Source organism: Theropithecus gelada, chromosome 2, assembly GCF_003255815.1.
Source record: "Theropithecus gelada isolate Dixy chromosome 2, Tgel_1.0, whole genome shotgun sequence".
Classification (NCBI taxonomy): domain Eukaryota; kingdom Metazoa; phylum Chordata; class Mammalia; order Primates; family Cercopithecidae; genus Theropithecus; species Theropithecus gelada.
Window position 1 is genome coordinate 83,354,895 of NC_037669.1, and position 23,993 is coordinate 83,378,887.

General features: G+C 42.9%; 1 protein-coding gene across 5 annotated transcripts in view; it reads left to right on the forward strand.

The window, feature by feature from the left end:
• ARHGEF3 (Rho guanine nucleotide exchange factor 3) overlaps positions 1-23,993 on the forward strand; it is a 339,692-nt gene that overhangs the window by 275,294 nt on the left and 40,405 nt on the right. For 3 of the 5 annotated variants that reach the window (XM_025375789.1, XM_025375790.1, XM_025375792.1), the window contains one exon: positions 16,994-17,101. In XM_025375789.1, coding sequence (XP_025231574.1) covers positions 16,994-17,101 — 108 coding nt within the window. Of the gene's footprint in view, positions 1-14,994; positions 15,807-16,993; positions 17,102-23,993 lie in introns of those variants that run through there. The other 2 variants (XM_025375791.1, XM_025375793.1) reach the window with 2 other exon arrangements.

Consider the following 23,993-nt stretch of genomic DNA (forward strand, 5'->3'; position numbering starts at 1 on the left):
TCAGGGTTCATTTTTTAAAGTTAGCATCTGTTTATGACAGGTGATAGTGATTTTCCATTTAAGGCAGTGATAGAGTTTATTTTTACAATAAGTTTTTAAGTAAAAAATGACTAATTAAGGAAATAGTACATAATGGCTCAGGTGACATGTACATATGGCAAAAAATTATCATGGCGATACAGAGAGTTTGGAAACAGCGAACAAGGCATGTTCTGAGGGGTTTTCTAGGATTAGAAGTCTACAATAAGTTCCCAAGTTTGACACAGTCACTTGCAAACTAAACTTGAAATTTGGACATTTAGCATAGGACCCAAATTTCAGATATTAAGACTAAGTAGATAAAAATTGGCTTTAATGTGTTATAGGAAGTGAATCTGTGCTACATGGTAGCCAACTTAAAAAATAAAACTAGATTTCTGTCCTCAGAACATACATCTTTTTCTTTTCGAAGCTTCAAAGAACATTCCAAAGTTCCAGCTAAAATGATTCAACCCATCCTGTTCCTTTTCCCCTTCACTCTGGCGGGAAGGATTGGATGAGATTACACTTTAATTGGGGTCAGCCCTAGAATGTAATGGTTAAGAACTTGGATTTGGAAGTCAGCCTGAACTGAGTTTGAATCCCCACTTGGCCACCTGTGAGCCGAGAGATCTTGGACTTGTGTCTCATCCTCTAAGCCTTAGTTTCTTCATCTGAAAAATGGGAATTTGAAATGAGCATATAAAGGGCTTCCACCAAAGCAAGTACTTAATAGGTCATTAGCAGCAGCAACAGCAGCATCTATCTTGAACATAGATCAGTTGCGTAGAAGCTACAAGTGGTTATACCTACCAAGGCATCTGCTAGGAGGTAGCTCCTTCCTTTGTAGGAAATAAAGTGATCAGAGTTAGCATTGGGCATTATTATTTTTTTAAAAAACAAAAGATGTTCCAAGCATACTGCCAAGCTTCACGTTCATTTCTGCCAGGTAGAGCAACAAAATAATCTAGTGCGGCCTTCTGATTGTTCCCAGATTGACTTTCAAACAGGGGTTGGTGTGTGAGCTCTGGGTAGAGAGGCACCCTGGCCAGGGGAGTAGGAAGCAAGTTGTCCCGAGGCCAGCTCCCACCTGACATGCATCATCTGAGAATCCTAGCCAAATGCCAACCATGGACACAGACCCAAGGCAAGCAGATGAGGGTGAATTAGGTTGCTTTGAGCTCTTCATGCCCTATTCATTTGCAGGGTGCTTTAATTATAAATAGATCCTTTGTTGGAAATGTAGGGAGACTCCATAGTGTGATGGATATGAGCTGGTAAAGAGCTAGACAACTAAAAAATGACCCCTAATGCTCTTTAATTGTCCATAAATATTTATTTGAGACCTGGCTCTGTGTATCATTTTCCCCCTGGTTTAGAAAAGGCATGCTTTCTGTCCTCAAGGAACTTCTACTTCAGTTTGACCAAGTCATTAACAACGCAATCATACGGGTAGTGACTGTCAACCAGGGGGAGGGGGAGAAGCAGGCTATTTCATTGGGTAGCTTGGCAGACTATGGAGGGGGAATACTGAGAAGTGGTCATCCAATGAGCCCCCTGATGCTGGATGCCTGCCACCCCCCAGTCCTCGAGTGTGCCCTTATCAGAGGGCAGCATCTTCTGGGGACACGCAAGCAGGACACCTTTGAACCTGGGCTCACTAAGATTCTCAGGGAGGTGTCAAGAGGAGCTGCTGATTCCAGAGCGATAGGGCTTGAATGCCGAAAGAACATTCTCTCCTCCGCCACTCCTTCGTCAGTGTCTACTTCCCTTTTGCCTCTACAGCCTATTCACTTCGGGGTTCCCCCCTGGTTTAGGAAACTAACAATGCTGTGGTTAATTAAGAACCCAGGCCTTGCTGAGTTAGTAGCTTTGGGCTCAATTTGGGCTGTGTGACTTCAGGCAAGGCCCTTAACCCCTCTGAGTCTCAGTTGCCTGCACTGTGAAATCGGTATATTAATAGCACTAACTTAAGTCAAGGAAATAATGCACAGAAAGCACTTTGGCACAGCCTAGCACAAAGTCGTCCTGTATATTGTGATTATATTATTATTTATTATCAGAGGAAGTTGTATATCCTGGGAAGCCAGTGTAGGGTGGCGGGGGAGGTTTTCAAGGCAGGTAGATTTGAATTCAGATTTCACCACTGCCAGTTAACTACTGGGTATGACTTGGAGGAAGTCATCTCACTTCTCTGAACACCTGCTTCCTCCTCTATGAAACAGGATAACAGGGTTGCTGTATGGCAAAGATGAGAGCGTGTGTGACTCCATGGCTCTTGGTGCCTCCTCCTTCCCTTTCCTAAGCTTCCCTCATTGTTTACATAGTGCTTCAGAGTCACAAGAGTCACACCTGCATCAGGTGTAGGGTGACTGCTCTGTTTCTAGAAAATTGCTAGAGTCTATGAGTAGGCAAGTGCCTTGGCAGGGTATACTTTATTTAATCGCAATTGATTGAAGCTTTGCAGGGCAAGTGGCCCACTGCACAGTCCTGCTTTGCAAACTCAGGGGCACCCCTCACTTGACTCTCAAATGTTGGGGCAGAGGGAAGGAGGGCCTGGCATGTAGAAGAAGAACCTTCCACTCCATCCTTGTGCCCTTCCCAACCTGGCAATGCTTGGGAAACCTTTACCAAGGAAATTTTTTTCCAGTTTAGACTTCCAGCAGTCTTCAAAGGAATCTTCTCCTCTGTAGATATCCCATATTAGAAAACACTTGAGAACCTTGCTGCTCTCTGCTGCAGGCATCCTTTACCTTAGGAATAAATGCCAGTTTTATTTTACCACCAAAATAATGTCCTTGACTCTACAATGGCTAGCCAACTTTTTTTTTTTTTTTTTTTAACAAAACCCAACAACCAAATCACAGGTTTGTATTTATTCTTTCATTTTAAGTCAGTTGCCACTGTCTACCCATTTTCCCCATTATCTCTTTGGAATTGAAACTAGCTGAGAGTGATTCTGGGAGCAAAGCTGAGTCTCTGAGCTCCTTGCCTTCTTTGTTGTGTGCTACATCATTTGTTTTTTTTTAATATTCACAGGCTTCTGCATTTTAATAAACTGTAGATAATGATACATCTGGTTGCATATTAATTGCTGACAGTTCAAAATAACATGTAATCACTATGTTTCAAGGTTGCAAATGTACAGCACTGAGAGTCAGTGTTTGTTATGAACCTTTGGAAAAATCCATTGTTACTGGGTATTTTTTAATTCTTGCCATTAAAAATGCACTACAGAATGGAAAGTGTCTCAACAAATGAAATCAGTTTTGTGTTCTGCACACATGCACATGCACATACACCCCTCCCAAAGAATAGCATTTTGAAGCTATTCATCTGCTCATTTGGGGTGTGTGGGGGCAACAGAAATGCCAAATGAATCCATTATAGATTACTTACCTCACAGTTTCCTGAACAGCATGCTTTGTATCTTATTTTTCTGCATACCATTGCTCAGTGGGTGGTAAGATGTCAGCTGAAAGCCAAAAACAGGAAAGTTTAAGATTTTTAAAAATTTCTTTCCTATTTAATCAATTCCATGTGGTTGTTTGGCTAGTAGCTTTTTCCATTCTGAATAATCAGATTTGAATGTATTCTGTTCTCGGCTGGGAGCAGAGTGTTCTAAAACACCCGGGTGCTGTGTCCCCTGGTTCTAAGTGTGGGCATGTGCTCCTGAGGACACACATGGACCAAACATTTGAAAGGATAATTTGTGCTAGAAGGGACAGCTGGGAGTTACCAGGGAGCACCTCAGACGTATTTTGTGTTTCTCTCTGGAGGTCACATCTCTGCAAGGCCTGTCTGCTCAAAATCGTTGTTCTTGTCAAAAACAGAAACCAACTACACATCAAGAGAAGGGGATCCATTTTCTTCTGCAGACCCAGTGCCCTTGGTCAGATGTCCCTGTAGTTTTTACTCAGCAACCAATTGGGATCCCTGGTCCCTGTCTAGTTTTCAGTCAGATGACAGACCTGACTGTCAGCTTTGCTTGCCTGAGATGTGTTTGATCATCCCAGATTCAGCTGGAACAATCTGTCCTTCCTCTGAGACACTGAGATTAAGATCTGCGCATCCTTTTTCATCTCTGTACTTCTTTTTCCTCTTCTGGGAAGCTAAGATAATGCTGAGCTTCAAAGAATGACAGATGGATGAGAAAGACAGAGGACTTTTCTGTGGTTCTGTGTAGTCCTTTCTTGGTTACACATTATTTTTGTGAAGTTTCACCTTGCACATCCAACATGGGTTGAATGCCCAGAGTTCCTCTCATTGCCTAATCCCAGACAGTACTGGGATCTGGCAAGACTGGAGACCAGCTCTTCTAGCCCATAATTCAGCAGTGTTGGTGGCAATGGGCAGGTGGGAGGATAATGCAAACCTCTCAGATTAGGGAGGTTAGGACTTGGGTCCTTATCTTGAGATTTTACTGCTTTCCTCTCTTCCAAGATAGCCTTGAATCCTGCCAAAGCACCACTATTTTGCTGTATCCAGCTGGAGCTTGACTAAACAGGTGATAAAACCACGGGAAGAAAAGGAAGGCAGGAATGTGGAATCAAAATACATGATCTTGTAGCAGCCTCAGTGGCCAGAGCAGTTATTGGTACGATTCTGGCAGGTGACATGGAACTCCAGCTTTGTCCCTGGAAGGATCAAGGCAAAATCCAGTGCTGCAGGGAATAGAAGAGGGCAGGGGCGCAGGCTGGCAGAGAGACCACGCCTCTCCCAGGACATCAGAAATAAGGGCAGTACTCTGATATTTACTGAGGACTTTCTAACAGGCGGGTGACTGCCAAGCATATTATACACCTAGTCTCTGTGATCCTCCCAACAACTCTGTAAGGAGGTAGGAGAGTCATCGTCACTTCACAGCAGAGGAAACTAAGCTTATAGAGGTTACATTTTGGGCCCAAGGTCATAGGGTATTGCTTTCTAACCAGACAGGTTGACTCATATTTTATCCTTAGATCCTTTGCAAAGAATCGATACACTCTTTGGGCCAGAGTGATAAGAACTTTGTCACTTGCTGCAGAGGCATTCAGATTATTCCTAAGCTCTGAGAGAGCCCAGAAAATGTCCTTAAAGAAGGAGGAATGGAACTCCCAGTGGCATCCTTTTCCCCCTTCCCCTCCAACCCCACCCAAGGGGAAGCCAAGGAATCCCTCTTACAGAGATAAACAAATGCAGAACATATATTCCACCCAAAGGTTTCCAAGAAGTCAGTAGGAAATGACTGACTCCAGAACCCCAAAGCCACAGAGACCTTCCTCTGGACCCCATGGCTATGAACAGGAGACCTTTTCTACCTCTGGGTGCCTTGTTGGCATCATCCAACCAGGGATGTCCAGCCCCATTTTCCAGACTGGGGGATGGGTGTGCATTATAGGCACATTATTTCTGTGGCATTCTTGCCAAAAATGCATAACCTGATGTGAGAAAACATCCTCTGGGCCTATGGCTGGCCTTCCCGTAAGGCCACAGAGACTTGATGCTGCTGGCAACTCCTAATTTTTAAGAAGGTTGAACTCTTTAAAGTTCTCCAGCTCTGAGCATCTGGCCCTTTCTGCCTCAGAAGGCAGATGTGGAGCCAGGGACCACAGACAGAGCTAAATATTTGGCTTCCTCTTTCTCTGAAAGTCTGTAGCATCATGTCTGGGCATGACCAAGATGAGTTTCAGGCAATGGGGGCTGGTGTTTGCTAAAAGGAACTTAACCGGGGTGTGGGTGTGCATTTCTCCCTCTGCCCAAGGTTAAGTAATAGTAACATCCTGTGTAAAGAGAACTTGAATGTGGTTTTCTGCTAAACTTCAATATTTTAAGGCTATTTATTAGATGTGTTTAATCTTGGGCCAATTTAACCAGTAGCAGACTAATAAAATAACAAATTTGGGCTTGCTGCCAGGACAAATGTTGACTTACCCTTATAATGTTGACTAAAATGAGTAACTTTGAAAGTTATTGCAGAGTGAAACCTTAGCCAAAAATACAGTGTCTGAAACAGTGGTTTTGTTTCATTTTACTGGCTCTGCTTAGAGATTATGTTTGTAACCTAGGCTGCTGCTTGCTTCACCTCTCAGAGTACTGTATTTTACTGAATTATTTCCCAAGGTTCTTTTTTTCAGCCCATAAACCTTCACTCAGCAAAAATGAATTTCCCCATGGCAGGCAAGTAGGACAGGTTACTTTTCCAGTGTGGGGGCAAAAACTCAGTGGTACCAAGAAGAATAAAGGTAATAACTTGCTTGAGTCTTCTCTCAGAAACAAAATGGTGTGCCATGAACATTCACCCTCTCCAAGTTTGTAGTAAAATCAATTGCTTCTCCCGGGTGTACTGGAAGAAATCCATCTCGCTTGCCCCCTACCCCCACCTTTCCTTCATTTTGCTATTCAGTTTATACAAACAGTAGAGAGCTGTAGTATTTTGCTACCATGTGTTTTGGACTTGAAGGAAGCAGGGGAGGCCAGGAGGAAATGAAGCTAGGAGGACTACAGAAATTGTCATAAAGTGTGATTTCTTTCTACCCCTGTTTTTAAAATTTGTGTTTTATAGGAAGCTGGTTTGGGCAGGGCCTCTGAGCATGGTTTCAGAGGCTCCTGCCAGCATTGTGTGAGTTCATTCAACTGCCAACTGTCCTCCTTATGCCTCTGCCTTATTCAAGGCTCCCCCAGAAAGCAACCATCTCACAGGGAGGCTTTGGCCAAGAAGCCATAGCTGCTGAATCTGCTTTTGGTGCTGCCTGGCTCAGGCAGACAGAGCTTGATATACAGAGAATAAACGTCATCCCTCTAACATTAGTATGTTCAGTTCTGTGCACCTGAGAGTTGATGGTTTAATTTGTGGATTTGCCCAGAGTCTCTTGTGACTTCTGCCATCATCTGCTCTTAGCACTTCATGAGAGGGGACAAGAGATTGTGGGAGTCTCAATCCAGCAGCCCGAAAACCTGTCTGCAGCTTGGGTTTGAGACTGAACCAACTCAGAGTGTTTTGTGGATTTTAGTTATCCAGGCTGTCCCTGTTCCCTCATTAACAAAAACAAAACAAAACAAACCCCAGCTTTTTTTTTTTTTTTTAAGAAGGAAATTGGGATCTTTTCCTCATAGCACGTTACCTTAATATAGAGGAAAGAGTTGAGCCATTTTATCAAAAGGAAATCAAATCCCCCTTAGATGCCTAATGTGAGACAACTGACAACCAAACTCATGGCTGGAGAAAACAAACACAAGAATGTGGCTTCCATGTTTGAGATTAGCCAAGACAAAGATAGCAGGGATGGCTCCCAGAACATTTGCTGGTAACTTGTCAAAGTCCACAAAGCCTGTAGTCCCTTTGTTGAAATCACTGATAAGCATACAAGAGGAAAATTATAGTTCTGAGTTTGAAGACCTTTTCTCACCTTGGGGGTTAAAAACCAATAATTCTGAAACACATTTGGCCTAATCAATGGAGCCAGGTTTCTGTTGGGATTTGGGCCTCATTATTTGTCTTTCATCTTCTGGCAACAGATGACACCAGGTCAGTTAGCTCTGTGCCGGGGGGAAAGAAAAAGCAGAAAAAAATATTTCAATGGAAATTTTAGAATTAGGAACAATTATTTCATTATTATTTTCTTTTTCTATTTTCAAGAAAAAAGATAGAGAGTCATTTGCAAGCTCCAAGGCAGCTCTCCTTTCTGTACCCACAGTCTTATTCCTCCTTTGCTCAAGCAGCTCTATGAAGGGCTCCTCAGTGCTGCCTATGTGTCGTGCGTTCCTGTATTGTCCACCACACCATGCCCTGCCTTCCAGCCATCTCACCTGCTCCTTCCTTGCCAGCTCCACCTGACACTGACTCTCTTGACTCTGTGGATCGACCTTCTGATTCTCCCTATTCAGCTGGGAGACATTCCCCGCAACAGTGACATCTGTATACTTCAATTAAGGCCACTTTGTCCATACTGGGTAAACACTCCCTAAATTGGACTAAGAAGGATGCACAAAGTCAAAAAGTCCTCCAAAATATGTATTAGTTACAAAGAGAATAATATTAACTTTACAGTGGAGAAATCCAGCAGACACCACCTGTGTTAATTTCTTATGACTGCTATAACAAAGCACAAGCTAGGTGGTTTAAAACAACAAAAATTTATTGTCATATTCTGGAGGCTAAGTCTGAAATGAAAAGGTCAGCAGGGGCCGGGTGTGGTGGCTCACACCTGTAATCCCAGCACTTTGGCAGGCCAAGGCGGATCACCTGAGGTCAGGAGTTGAGACCAGCCTGGCCAACATGGCGAAACCCTGTCTTTACTAAAAATACAAAAATTAGCCGGGCATGGTGGTGCACTCCCTGTAGTCCCAGCTACTCAGGAGGCTGAGGCAGGAGAATCACTTGAACCCAGAGGTGGAGGTTGCGGTGAGCTAAGATTGTGCCGCTGCACTCCAGCCCGAGCGACAGAACAAGACTATGTCTCAAAAAAAAAAAAGAAAAAAGAAAAGAAAATGTCAGCAGAGCCATGCTCCCTCTGAAACCTGGAGAAGAATCCTTGCTTCTTCCAAGTTCCTGGTGTTTGTTGGCAATCCTTCGTGTTCTTTGGCTTGTAGATAGATCACTCCAATCTCCACCTCTCTGTTGTCACATGGCCATCTTCTCCATGTATGTCTCTAAATTTCCCTCTTCTTATAAGGACACCAGTGATTAGATTTAGGGCCTACTCTAAACTAGTAAGACTCTTCTTAACTTGATTTTATCTACAAAGATCCTATTTCCAAATAAGGTCACATTCACAGGTATCTGGAGTAAGAACTTACACTTATCTTTCAGTAGGGGCATAATTCAATCCATAAGACCATCTTAACCACATAGTCAAAGTTAACATCACCAGTAATAAGACTTAGCAACATGGTGTACTACCTATGTGATATACCAGGAAGGGCACATCTTTGTGTTGTATTCTTGCCAAAAATGCATAACCTGAACCTAATCATGAGAGAACATAAGATTAATCTAAAGTGAGAGACATTCTATAAAATAACCAGTACTCTTCACAAGTGTCAATCAGAGAGCTCTGGTATTTTGCTGTAAGATCACGAAAAACAACAAGACAGAGGAACTATGTCACAGATTGGACAGAAATATAACTTTGGATTCTAGATTAGATCCTGGAACAGAAAAAGGACACTAGTGGGAAAACAGAAACCGGTTGAATCTCAGTAACTCTGTTAATAGTATTGCCCTAATGTTAATTTCTTAGTTTTGATAAATGTACTGTGGTTATGTAAAATGTTAACATTAGAGGTAGTGGTGTAAAGGAGTTATGGGAGCACTCTACTAATTTTGCAACTGTTCTGTAAATCTAAGATTATTTCAAAATCAATTTTTTGAAAAAGAGTATGCACATATTAAGGGAATAGATAAGCTCACCTGTTCTTAGAGGCAAAGGTGGTGGGGGGAATAATCTTTAGCAAAAACATAACAATTTGTAAGCCCTATTCTAGGCTCTGATAATTATCTTGCTATTCACAAAGTACTGTGCTATGTGCTCATCGTCATTATCTGTCTGTCATTGGGCAGAATAACGAAGCAGAGGCGTATAGTCCAGTACATGGTCCACATTTTGCCTCTACCTGAAATACGTGATCTTGTGTATTTGTGCTCCTTGAACCTTGACTTGCTCACTTATAAAATGGGGATAATGATATTAGCTTTCTCATAAGATGTTCTGAAGATGCGAAGAGCAAATCCATGTAAAGCTCTTCGCCCAGTACCTGCACAGATTGTAAATTCCCCGTAAAGCGTAGCTCCTACCCACAGAATTCTCACTGCTGTATTACAAGGTTATTTCCCCATTTTCCGTTGAAGAAACTGAGTAAGTAACTTGCTTAAGACAAGATTAGTGAATATGAGAGCCAGGCTAAACTAGATAAATCTAGAAAAATAATATGGCTCATTCTCAACCATTTTGTTAGAAAAACATTAACACAAGAGGAAAAATCTGTAGGGATTCATTGAAAGAAAAGATACAAAGCAAGCTGTCAAGTGCCCCCATGCTGGGTGGAGTGGGGCCATTTGAAGTAAAGCTTATAGCTAGGAAGAGGCAGAAGCAGGAATTAAAGAATTGTCCACTGAGTAAACAAACAGAGACCCTGAAAGGGTGGGGAAGGCCTTCGCAATAGGAGGTATCAGAGAAAATTAGAACACAAGAATATTTGTAGTAGCCTAGAAGTCTTGAAGGGTGAGAATCTTGGGCATGAACTGTAAAATGATGTGAACCACCCTTTGGCCCTGAGGAATCGGGGTGGTAAAGTCAAGGCAATTGTAGGGTAATGAGCTTTACATTTGTTTGATCGGTAAGAGGCAGAAGGGGAGTGAGGATCTGGCAAAAATGGGAGGTTTTAGCCTCGTTAGTAGATGATGTTATTGTATCAATTGCGAGAAAAACATGAATTTGCAAGGCATTCACAGGAAAACAAAACACGCTCACAAGTTAAAATATATACAGCAGGAACATGAAGGACTCCTGTCCATGGACAAACTGATCTTGAAGGGACCTTATTTTTCTGTGTGTTTCTAAAATAAATTAGAGTCGACCTCCCCTGGATTGTTTTATGTCATGGAGTTCAGTGATTGGGAACCCATTAGTGGGTTTCCTTTTTTTTTTTTTGAGATGGAGCCTTGCTGTGCCACACAGGCTAGAGTGCAATGGCACGATCTCAGCTCACTGCAACCTCTGCCTCCTGGGTTCAAGTGATTCTCCTGCCTCAGCCTCCTGAGTAGCTGGGATTACAGGCGCCTGCCACCTTTTGTAATTTTAGTAGAGACGGGGTTTCACCATGTTGGTCAGGCTGGTCTCGAACTCCTGACCTCATGATTTGCCCCTCTTGGCCTCCCAAAGTGCTGGGATTACAGGTATGAGTCACCTCGCCTGGCCAGGGTTTCTTAATGAGAGTGAATTAAGCCAGTCAATACAATAAAAGACTTCAGGGGGTGTGGCGACTTGGCCCATGGCTCTCCTTGGGGTTGCTGTCTTTAAATGCTGTGAAGTAGCTTTCCCAGCGTTCTCTTTCCCAACACATGGAGCTTTCCCTATTCCAGTGTGTGTTATTTAGAAGTTATTGAAATTCAGTAGTGGGAACTGTTTTACAACACACAAAAATAGGTTTCTTTTATTCTGGATGATGTCTGTCTCTTTAGTATCCTTTCTCACTAGGCCCTCCCTAATAACTGAGGTAAAAAAAAAAATCACAGACAGCCCCTGTCTACTCCAGTTCAGCATTCGTTGGCACACTTGCAAAACAATTTTATGTCCATTAAAAAAAAAATTTAAAAAAACTTTTAATTTTGACATGTACCCTAGACAGGCACGTATCAAATACATGTACCGTTTGACATTTATTTTGTCACGTACTTGTGCCCGACATCTAGCTTTGACAGCTACCAACCTGTGACCAGTCCTGTTTTCCTCTTTCTCCATCCTCTTTCTCCACTGTTGTTATTTTGAAGTAGATCCCAGGCATCATATCACTTTTTATGTACTTTGTTCATATATATTTTTAAATGGTCAAGGAAAGTTGGCATTGTGTTTAGAAAGTTAAGAGACTAAATGCAATAAAATAGGGTTTACTCACATAAAAAGTAAGTCAAATGTTTCCCCTGTTTCTCAGGGGAGGACCCTGCATGTCCAGCTGCAGGGAGAATATGCAAATCAAGCTTTGCTATCTACTGGAGCCTGACGATGTCTAGGTGTGCCTGTGGGAGGTGCAGTGCCTGGGAGTGTTGTCTTTGGGTATGTTACAGTATTGAAAAGCTGAGGCTGAGGGCCTCTGACCAGGACATAACTGGTCAGCAAACTATGGCCTGAAGATCGAATACAGCTGACTTCCTATGGGCCTTAAGCTAAGAATAGTGTCTACATGTTACAATGATTGAAAAATATCAAAAGGATAATATTTTGTAAGCAGGGCATAGTGGCTCACCCCTGTAATCCCCAGCACTTTGGGAAGCTGAGGCGGGAGAATTGCTTGACCCCAAGAGTTTGAGACCAGTCTGAGAAACATGGCAAGACCCCTTCTCTAAAAAATTTTTTAAAATTTAGCCAGGCATGGTAGTGAGCACCTGTAGTCCCAGTTTCTTCAGAGGCTGAGGTGGGAAGATCTGCTTGAGTCCAGGAGGTTGAGGCTGCTGTGAGTCGTGATCGTGCCACTACACACTAGCCTGAGTGACAGAGCAAGACCGTGTCTCAAAGAATATTTTGTGACATGAAAACTATGAAATTTGAATTTTAGTGTTCATAAATAAATGTTTAATATGATATAGCCACACTTATTTATTTACAGATTGTTTGTGTCTGAAAGCAGAGATGAGCTGTCATGACAGAGGCTGGGTAGCCCCTTACAGAAAAAGTTAGCCAGGCCCTGGTGTAGGGCATGGGCTCTGGAGTCAGCCTGCCTGGGTTTACATGCTGGTCACCTTGTTTTAGCGGAATGGTTTTAAGCAAATTGCTCTACTACATGCCTTAGTTTCTCCATCTTTAAAATAGGGATCGTAATAGTAGTTGTAAGGTTGTTAATAGGATTAAATTTGCAACTATATGTAAAGCACTGAGTTGAGTTCCTGCTACCAGTATTGGCTCATTATTATTATTTGTTTATGCTAGAGTTTATCAGTCACTGTAAGATTGTAACTTCCTATTTAACACGAGGACGATGAAAGCCACCTAGAAGGTTCCTGGGTAGATTAAACGTGACCCTTGGGAGTACAGTTTTCACACACACACGGCATACAGATAGAACCCTGAAAAGGCATTCCTGGCATTTCCAAACATTTGAAAGATTTTTTTATTTGGCTGCATCAACTCATGGGCAAGACTATCTGCTAGCACAATCGATTCTCACCTCTTCCTTGCTCCTGACCAGATGTAAAGCAGCTGAGAGCCACACTGCCCTGCAGTACAGCAGCCTGAGTCCTTATGCCAGTGACTGCATTTCCAGACTCTCCTGGATGGTGTTTGAGGCTCAATAGGGGTAGGGTCTCAGGGCAGCTGCAGACATGAGATGGATGATATTCCTACTATTCCCCACCCCACTCTGGCTGCAAAAAGAAAGTGCAGGGAAAATGAATCGGGAGTTCCTGTATGCCATGTCTGTTTCAATGGAACTATTTTTGGAGGAATAAAAAAGTATGCTAGATTATATTGATGCCATAGGCATTTTCTTACATTGCAGACAGTCTGCTTTGGCTTTTACCTGTTGAGGGGAAGAATGAGGAGAGGATAAAAATCATTGTATCCCCTAGAGAAGGAATATCAAAATTCATTTAATAAAAATATCATACTAAGAATAAAATTGCATAGAGTGTTTTATTCTCCTTTGTTCGTAATTAAACACAAGATATTTTAAATTGTCAAATCAGTTTATTTATGAAAAAATATGACCTGTATGCCTTTCTTTATTCGCTCCTTTCCTTATTATCTCCTTTCCTTCTTCCCACCCCTCCCTTCTTTTCTTCCCTTCCTTTTTTTTTCTTTCCTTGTCCTCTGACTAAATGAAGAACAAACATTTGATAAAAGCCACTGCCAATTCATGATAAAAATTCACAGCAAAGTTGGTACAGAAAGGAACTTTCTCTATGTGATAAAGGGTGCCTCTCCCATGCTCTCAGCAAATATTTAATGATGAAATCTCATTAATAATTACTTTAGAACCAAGAATTAAACTAGTATACCCACTGTCTTGGCTTGTAATCAACAATATACCCGTGATTCTAGCCAGTGCAATAAGACAAGAGAAACAAAAGAGTTGTAAGTCCTGGAACAGATGAAACAAAACTGTTATTCACAAAATACTGTCCATACAGAATGCTCAATGTCTTTTCTTCTTTTCTTTTTTTTTTTAAACTTTAGTGAGATACCCTCCTGCCCTGTCTTAAAATCACGTTGGTGGGGGGTGGTGTCTGCACTTGAAACAGGACACTTGGTTCCTGGGTTTAGCATTGACCTTGCCCAGCTTGGTCTGGCAGCTGAGTTGTTGGACTAGGAAGCGTCCCTGCAGGTTATGTTCTGTTATCTCTCTATAAAGCCTGAAAGCATCCCTGCAATTGCATTTGCTAGTTCTCAGTAGAGCTATTTAACAAGAATCTGGAAATATTTTCCCTGAGGGCTCTCTTTAGACAGCAGTAAAATGTAGCTGGAGACATATTGAGTAAATGGAAAAGAAAAATCAAATGAGACCAGGAATTTTTTTAATCTTCTATTCTCACAGAAGCCCTCAAGGAGAACACCATAATTCATACTTTACTCATATGGGTTAGGCATAAAGCCTCCCCCATAGATCCAATAACCTGTAAGTGTTCTGGTTTTGAAATTGCACCTGCTTACATTGCTGGATCATAGCACTAAATCACACAGCAACGGCTTCTGGTTCAATTGTTCATTACTTGGGAATGTCAGATTGCCAAAGAGCAGCCTGATGTTTACATCCAAATCGGCAATGCCTTAGGAAATCAGTTTTAATTACAATCTCACGTAGCAGCACTGCACTCAACCTGCAGAGAGGCTTGCATTTGTGTTGAACCTACATCTTACAGTTGTGCAGAAAATGCCTGTCTGACTGGGTCATGCAAAACGGACAGCAAAGTCAGCAGAACCTTAGAAAAGATGATACAGCAAGTGGAACACAGCTGGATCATCCCCCATCCTGCCTAGCGTGCAGTGCTTTCTGGCCCCTTTTTAAAACAAGAGAACCCAGTTGGTGTTTGCCTTTCAACCTCCCCATTCTAATATAAAAATCTGACCCGGCAGCTTTAACCATAAAAAAGAGAGAGAGAGAGACAGAAGGACGCAGAGTCAGTGGGCAGGATTCTCTGAGACCAGGTCCTGCTCCCTCAGGGAATCCTTGTCACCTCACTTGCTGTAATGCAGTTTGTGCTACCAACCTGGCATTTTCAGCCCACAGCAGGAGCCATTTCGACAAATTCAGGGGATGCTTAAGAGGTGGTGTGTGTGTGTGTGTGTGTACGTGCGCATGCGTGTGTGTGTATGTGTGTATTCAGTACGCCAGTGGTGCAGCTCTGACGTAAAAAAATGTTTTAAACCCTCCTCTGGGCACAAATGCTCAAGAGCCTGGCACTGCCCAGGGAGCATCCTGAAGGGCATTGTCACCTGAAGCAGAAGAGCTGTCAGATCTTTCCCTTCAGCTCTTAAATCATTGTCACGCAATGGCTTTCATCTTGGGAGATTCGTCCTCTGCATTTTGGAACTGAGCCTTCCTAGTGTTCTGAGAGTTTTCTGCTGTCTGTTCAGCTTAGCACGCTAAGAAGCCGGAGAGGTACCCAGCAGCCTGGTTGCATGCTCTGTCTTGGAAAAGTATTTGACTGCTTTGAGAAATCGTGAAATCATTCTGGGCCACACTGTGGGATTATATTGAATTTTTTTTTTAAGTTTTTAAATTTTTATATGTAAATGCTGGAAAGCTTGGAGATAGTCTATTTCAAAGAAGGCTTTTGGTTTCTGAGACTGGCAGGGACATAAAATGACATGAGAGTGTCTCAGCAGGATTCCAAATTCACGAAAGGTTTTTCCAGGCACCTACTCTGTTCAGAACGGGGATGCAGAGATGTCCTGGAGAATCTGAAGTTCTGCCTTAACCCTCGAAACTTTGAAAGCAATGGCTGAAAAGGAAAGATGAATACCTAGAGGCTCCCTCTGGAAATGACTGAGGTTTGCCACCACAATTGGCTACTTTGGCTTTGTCCGTCAAAATTTGGTATCTTCATGTGCTGTCTAGCATCTACTACAGGTCAGATGGAGCTTAGGAGGACAAGGGTAACTCTTCTCTTTGTCTTTGTAAAAATGTTGTGTCCAGCATCATTCTCTTCCTCATAGCCTGTTTTGTTATTGTTGTTGTTGTTGTTTGTTTGTTTTTGGTTTTTTTTGACACAGAGTCTCTCTCTGTCAACCAGGCTGGAGTGCAATGGCGCAATCTCAGCTCACTGCAACCTCTGCCTCCCAGGTTCAAGCAATTCTCTGCCTCAGTCTTCCGAGTAGTTGGGATTACAGGCACCTGCCACTACGCCCGGCTAATTTTTGTATTTTTAGTAGAGATGGAGTTTCACCATCTTGGCCAGGCTGGTTTTGAACTCCTGACCTTGTGATCCACCCGCCTCGCCCTCGCAAAGTGCTAGGATTACAGGCATGAGCCACCGCGCCCGGCCAGCCTGTTGTTTTTATTTATGTAATTCTTGTCTGCAAAGTCCTTGGAATGGGTAGGCTCCCTCCCACCTATCAGCCTGGTTTGAAGTAACTTGCAGATTTGCAAATAATGTTTTATGTGGAGGTGATTTTCAACACTTGTGGCTGTATGTAGTATAGAAACCGATGTCCATAGTAGGGCTTTTTCTCTATACATTTTCTTTTGCTGTCTGGTTATAATTTATAAATATTAATATGTGCATTTCAAATATACTGTAGATACAAAGATGCTTTCGTAAGAGCCCATAGAACTTCTTTTTAAAAAAAATTTTTTTAATTTAATGAACTAAGAAAACCATCTTGGTGCTTTAGGAAAGCCATTGCATAATAGTGGCTTTAGGCAAGGTGGGGAAAAGGTTTTTAAAAAGATGAAACCAGAAGCAACAAAAGACAAGGTAATTGGGTGAGAAATCAGAGGCTGCTTTTCTCTACAGAAGGGGTGGGGAGACTGGTTCTACTAAGTGGAAGCTTCTGAATTAAAAGCTGGCAGAGACTGGGGGGTGAGGGATAAGGAGCAGATCCCTGCCCCTTTTCTGTCTTCCCAGATGATGCCTCTGTTGACATCCCCTGCCTGCCATTTGTCCTTCCCTGCCTCTTAAGCCAGGTCATCTCCATACAGCCGGAGTGAAACGTGACACTTTATATTCCATAGATCAGTGTGCAGCCAGCACCTTGTGGAGTGGAACACAGTTGTATGGTGGAGTTATGTTGTCTTTGCAATTGACCTTGACATTTTACTTTTTTTTTTTTTAACTCTATAGGAGCCTAGTAATAAACGGGTCAAACCCCTTTCCAGAGTTACGTCACTAGCAAACCTCATCCCGCCTGTGAAGGCCACGCCATTAAAGCGCTTCAGTCAAACCCTGCAGGTAAGAAGGGCACACGGGGCCTATGGTTGCAGAAAATCATGGTGAATGGGAGGAAACATCCCCATTCTACCTAGAATTTCCCGTGGTTTCAGAGTGACCTGAATCAATGCTTATTTCAATAGAAGAGCGCAAGTGAGGGGACTTGGAGGAAGAAAGATGTTTTCAAGTTGCAGACAAGGGTCATGCAGAGCCAGAGCTATTGCAGTTGGGCCTTTCCCCACAATTGTATTTCAGAGTTATGTGCCCCATCCAGACATACTCTCACGCGATTTTTTCCTAAAATATCTATGGGCCTTCTGAGGAAACCAGCACATGATGTTAACTGGAGGGCAACAGAGCCTAGTGGCTTCGACCAGGGTCGGCAAACTGCATTGGGTGGAGAAAATCCAGTTCACCACCTGTTTTTTATGACTCACAAGCTAAGCCTGATTTTTACTTTTTAAAATTCTTGGGGGAAAATCAAAAGAATGGTGCTGTTTCGTGACATGTGAAAACTACATGAAATTCAAATTTCAGTATCCATAAATAAAGTTTTGTTGGAACATAGCCATGCCCATCTGTTTATTGTCCATGGCTGCTTTGTACTATGGCATAATTGAGTAGTTGTGACAGAGACCATATTGCCCACAAAGCCAAAAATATCTACCATCTGGCCCTTCACATAAAATGTTTGCTGACCCTTGGCTTAGAACGAGGACCTAAGGACCTCGGAGTGGAAGTACCTTGGGTTCTAACCTTGGCTCACCTTGGGCAGGTGACTTAACATCTCTAGGTCTTGCTTTTATTTTTTGTTAAAAAAATTTTTTTTCCATACTTTGTCCTACAGATAGGTCTTCTATTCCTTATGGGTAAATTTGCCATGATGCCACCAAACCATCATGGAATCCTTGTAAAGATTTACAAGACAGTGCATTTAAAAGGTCTAGCATAACGCCTTGGCCCTTAGTTAGCAATCATTAATCTTTGAATTAGTTGACTAAGTAGTAAATATTAGCTACTATAATAGTTTTTTGGTTAACAAGTAGTTATAGTTATTCTTAAACTGTTGATGAAGTGTATCTTTTAAAGTGAACGTTGAGATTTATCCAAGGCCTTAGACCCAATTTGATAATTATACAAATTTTCCTTTAGATTGAAGCCCACAAAAAATATGCCATGAAAGGCTCACCTGGTTTAGCTGAGCAGCTGTCTTGAGTCTGCCATGTATTTGTCATTGAATACTTTTGCTTGGCAATATTTTTTTATCTCTGCTCTCAGTCTTTAAGAAAACTGGGGACCAGAACCCAAGGCATGCCTCATGCTGTGAAAATCCATGACTTGAGAACTGTTTGAGGTTCTCCCTCAGCCCTTTCAGTCCTTGCCTGCCTACCATACTGCCAATATGTCATGACTCCACATATAGCCCAAGTGGTTCTTTCTACTTTCCCATAGATGCCCTTCCTCTCCATTGCTTTTCCCCTGCCCTGCCCGTTCCTCTGTTAACTCCGTTGCAGTTTCGCCTGAATGAATACCTCATCACCTAATTAGCTATAGGTTTGGGTCTGTTTCTCTCAGCACTTGGGCCTCTGGATCCCTGGTTAATCCCCTGATCCCTTTTGTGGGAGAACGGAGGAAAGAGAAAATAAGGTCGTCTGGGAGAGCAAGATGAAGGGCTTTGAAACTGTGAAGAATGTGTTTACCTTTTCTCCCTTGTGACCAGTCCTTCAGCCCTCTAGACAAGTTCATCGCAGGCATCCCCTGGAAGATTCATCACCACCCTAGTCCTGCACATCTGGTCTTTCGCTGAGCACTGCTTTTTGAAAATTCTTTAGAATGTCTACTGCATTTCACCCTTTCCTCTCCATCCCATGGCTGTGGCTCAAGTTCACTCTGCAATTATTTCCTCTCTTGATTGTGAGACCTCCAGATTACCAGCCATCTCTTCCTGTTATTGCTCCCAGGACAGTCCACCCTCTGTGCATGAAGGCCCTCATTCATTCAATAAGTGTTGAGTGAGCCCTCATCAGGCATTAGGCTCTTCCTCCTGCCCTCATATTGCTGTGTTCCAGATATAATAGAATTGCCTTTTGGTAGGTTTGCAGCAGTGCTGTGTTCCCACATGGCAGTAATGAGCTAGACCTAGGCAGCCTGCCAACCATCACCTACAAATGTCCCCACCTCTCTCAATTGCCCTTCTAACACCTGGCCCTTTACTCTCTGTCATTGCCTTGTTGGTAGGCTTTTTGTGTTTGTGCTCCTGGGCCTAGGAAGAGCACAATCTGTGCCTCCCACTACAGCCCGGCCCTGGCTGCTGTAAGATCTGTTATCCTACCTTCAAAATCTTTCTTTTGGCTTCTCAGGCAAAATTTCTTTCTTCTGTTTCTGGGCTTCCTTCACAGAGAACAGTGCAGGAAACATTTGCTCACTTCAGAAATTTGCATTGACCTAGAGAACTAGAACAGAAAGAAATCAAGCCATGTCTGAAATCCAGCAGACTGAGGCCAAGCAAGGATGAGAAAGCCAAACCCAAGGGAGGATCTGACATGTGGAAATTGGTTTTTAAAACCTCAAAGATTTTTTTGGCAAAATATTTTTTTTCTTTTTTTTGAGATGGACTTTCACCCTTGTTGCCCGGGCTAGAGTGCAATGGTACGATCTCAGCTCACTGCAACCTCCACCTCCCAGGTTCAAGCAATTCTCCTGCCTCAGCCTCTCAAGTAGCTGGGATTACAGTCACCTGCCACCAAGTCTGGCTAATTTTTTTGTATTTTTAGTAGAGATGGGGTTTCTCCATGTTGGCCAGGCTGGTCTCAAACTCTGGACCTAAAGTGATCCACCTGCCTCAGCCTCCCAAAGTGCAAAATATTTTTTTTAATTTAATTTTTTCAAATATGATAAATAGCTCACTCTAAGCTTTATATCTTGGCCATGAACAACCCAGCAGAAACAGAAGAGTTATTCATAATGGTAATGTACATAGATACGGAGAGAATTGAGCAATGTGCTTATGTTTGAGTGTGTCCTTGGGTGGGGAGGGGGGCAGTCAGTGAATGGAAATACACCCCTCAAGTTGTATGCAGAGTTAGCAGCCATGTTTGCAGAATGATCTGGAAAGCATGGAGAATGCCAGCTTGTCCCCACATGTCTTCTTGTAACTCACCTTGGTGCACACAGTGCAACTTCTGTGGCATTATTTCCAGCTGTAGCATCTCAATAATAGTTTCCCTCACCAGCGAGACTGAGAGAGGGTGCCAATTTATGTTTTATTTTATTTCATTTTATTTATTTTATTTTATATTTTATTTTATTTTTTTCAAGACAGAGTCTTGCTCTGTCACCCAGGCTGGAGTGCAGTGGCGTGCTCTCGGCTCACCTCCACCTGCACCTCCTGGGTTCAAGTGATTCTCCTGCCTCAGCCTCCCGAGTAGCTGGGATTACAGGTGCCCACCATCACACCTGGCTAATTTTTGTATTTTTAGTAGAGACCGTTTCACCATGTTCGACAGGCTGGTCTCAAACTCCTGACCTCAGGTGATCCGCCCGCCTCGGTCTCCCAAAGTGCTGGGATTACAGACGTGAGCCACTGCACCTAGCTGGATGCTAATTTAATGTGGTCTGGGAGTAGTAAGGATGAGGGGAAGAGCTGGCCCCATAGCGCTGCTCAGTGGGCTTACTTCACATCCTCTCTGATTTTGTCTAAGTCTTGGTTCCCTTTCCAATAAGGGAGAAACAGAGAACAAAGAGTGTATCAGCTGCCCCAAACCTCTCAGCAGCTATCCATTACCCGTATGTGTGTATTATTTATGCCTTTTCTATTCCAAAAATGATTCAAAGCTGAAATTGAGCAGCTTGGTTCTCTGTTGCAGTATTCCTTTTCCCTAGCTTCTGACACCTTAGAGACATATATATCCCTTTGGATATTCAATTATGTCTCTCAGGTTGGATTCTTTTAATTATAGAAGAGATGACTTAAGCCCAAACACGGTGCTTTAATCAATGCTGCAACACTTAGCAGTCCTTCCTCTGGTTCCTCAGGAGACCACAAGTTAGCCCGGGAGGATATCAGGAGAGCTCTGGGCTGGCAGCCACTTCCAAAAATGTTAAAAGCCCAGTCACACATGTGACTGGTCCTTGCAGCCACAGTTCAGCAAGACACTGCAGGATTTGTTCTCTCTTGTGTCCTCTGCCCATATGGGCTGGGGGCTTGCGCCCCAACACAAAGGCAGCATTTGTGGACGTTGGGGAGGGACAGCCTGACTGCATGGCGCTCTGTCTGCTTCTCACCAGGAAGGTTAGTGCTGCTGGTAGACTCAAGCACAGATGTCTGGATCCCTCTGAGCCTATAAATCCCCCCACCCTGGCCTGCCCGAGAGGAAGATCTGGCCCAGCTCTGAAAGGGGCCCTCATGCGCTCCTCTGGTGTGGAGTGAGGAAGGCGAGCTCGCCTTTGGCCAGTCGCTCCCTGAGCCCTGCCTCTCCCTATCCACAGCTGTGCACGGCTGCTGGACTCATTTGAGCTGAGTTCAGCACATGCTATGGAATGCTGTGTTCATGATGTTGTGATGTAGGCCCTCATTCTCTTTGGACTTGTACTTTTTCCTTTTCCATTATAAAAGTGAATGTTCATTATGGAAAAATGCAGAAAAGGAGAAAGAGAAAAAGAACACGTATTGTCTTCCAACACCAAAACAATCCATTAATAGTTTACCAGTTTCCCTCTAGCACTATTCTAGGCATAGGTACAGAGCTCACACACTCTGAGCCTAGTTTTGGGTTCCTTGCAGTCTATTCAGCCTTATCTCTGCTGGGTGATCTGCTCACTTTTAGGTTAAAGCCTCCCACAGTGACTGTGGATGATCAGTTTCTCTTGCATCTCTGTCAGTCTCAGCCTCACACATTTCCAAGCTATGCAGTTAAGTGCACAAATGTTCATATTTGTCACCATTACAGCCTCCTGGGGGAGTTGCACCTTTTATTAGGATTAAATATTCCTGTTTATTTCCTTTACTGCTTTTTGCCTGGATTTTGTCGTCGTCTTTTTTTTTTTTTGCTTAGTGTGTTTTGTTCCATCTGTTTTCCTCCTCCCTTTGTTATTTGGCTGGGCAAGGAGTTTTTATCTAGCTTAGGGGGAGTATTATGTCACAGTTATTTTTGGAAAATATTATGGACTGAGTATATATTATTCCAATGTATTATTTTACATAACCAGTCTCATATTAACACATATTTAGGCTGTGAATATTTTTATATTAAATAACTCTATGTTGAATGTTTTTTTAATGCATTTGTCCTTTTTTTTAAAAAAATTACCTTCTATTGTGCTTTCTTTTCTGATTACATAACATCATTTAAATATTGAGGCCGGGTGCAGTGGTTCACACCTGTAATCCCAGCACTTTGGGAGGCCGAGGCGGGTGGATCACCAGAGGTCAGGAGTTCCAGACCAGCCTGGCCAACATGGCGAAACCCCGTCTCTACTAAAAATACAAAAAATTAGCCAGGCGTGGTGGCACGCACCTGTAATCCCGGCTACTTTGGAGGCTGAGGCAGATAGAATTGCTTGAACCCGGGAGGCAGAGGTCACAGTGAGCAGAGATTGTGCCACTGTACTCCAGCCTGGGTGACAGAGTGAGACTCTGTCTCAAAAATATATATATATATTGAGGCTGGGGCTGGGCGTGGTGGCTCACGCCTGTAATCCCAGCACTTTGAGAAGCAGAGGCAGGCGGATCACTTGAGGTCAGGAGTTTGAGACCAGCCTGGCCAACATGGTGAAACCCCGTCTCTACCAAAAAATGCAAAAAATAGCTGGGTGTAGTGGCGCATACCTGTTGTCCCAGCTACTTGGGAGGCTGAGGCGTGAGGATCACTTGAACCCAGGAGGTGGAGGTTGCAGTGAGCCGAGATCATGCCACTGCACTCCAGCCTGGGCAGCAGAGTGAGACCCTATTTCAAAATAAGTAAATAAATAAATATTGAAAAATATAGTGAAGCACATAAAAGAGAGTAAAAGTCACTTGTAATCCTACTTCCCATCACCAAAAAACTTCCATTAATATTTTGGTACATACTCAGGCAATTTTACCTTTTACTATACTTGCATGTGCATTTTTTAAAACAAAATCACTATCACACTGTATATGCTATTTTTTTACTCCCTTTGGTCTTAACGGTATAAAATAACTCTACAATGGAAGAGTATTTTTCATGTCATTTGTAGTTTTCAAAGACTTGATTTTTTTTTTTTTAATAGAGACAAAAATCTCACTATGTTGCCCAGGCTGGTCTCAAACTCCTGGCCTACCACCGTGGCCTCCCAAAGTGCTGGGATTATAGGCATGAGCTACCACACCTGGCTACAGACCTGATTCTTAATGGACTCATATAGCATTTCATCAAAAGAATGTACAGTTATTTAATCACTCTCCTGTTGTTGAACATTTGTTTCTGTTTTTTGATCATTATAGATAACAGTGCTTTCAACATCCTGATCATGTGCATGTCTGTATTTCTTTCTTTCCTTTGATTATACTCCTAGAAATGGAATTCTGGTCAAAGGGTGTGAATACTAAAGGCCATTGATACAGCAAGGCTTCTGTTATTGATGTGTGTCAGTTTTGGACAGACCTGCTTCTCTGTTTTCACATCTAAATCTAGACTTCTTAACATTTCTCCATCTCTTTTGCCACAGTTTTTCTCTTTGCTGTGATATCCTTCAAAATAGCTCTTCCCAGGGGCCCCTTGGGTTTTCCACGCAAGCCAAGGTGGTGTCTTATCTCCGTATCCACAGTGCCTAATACTACACATTACTTAGGATGTGCTCAAAAATTAGTACTTGCTATTATTATCACTGTTATGACTAGAAAAGGCAGCCATTGCTGTTCCTAAGCTCTCTCCAGGGCCTGGCAGTGGCT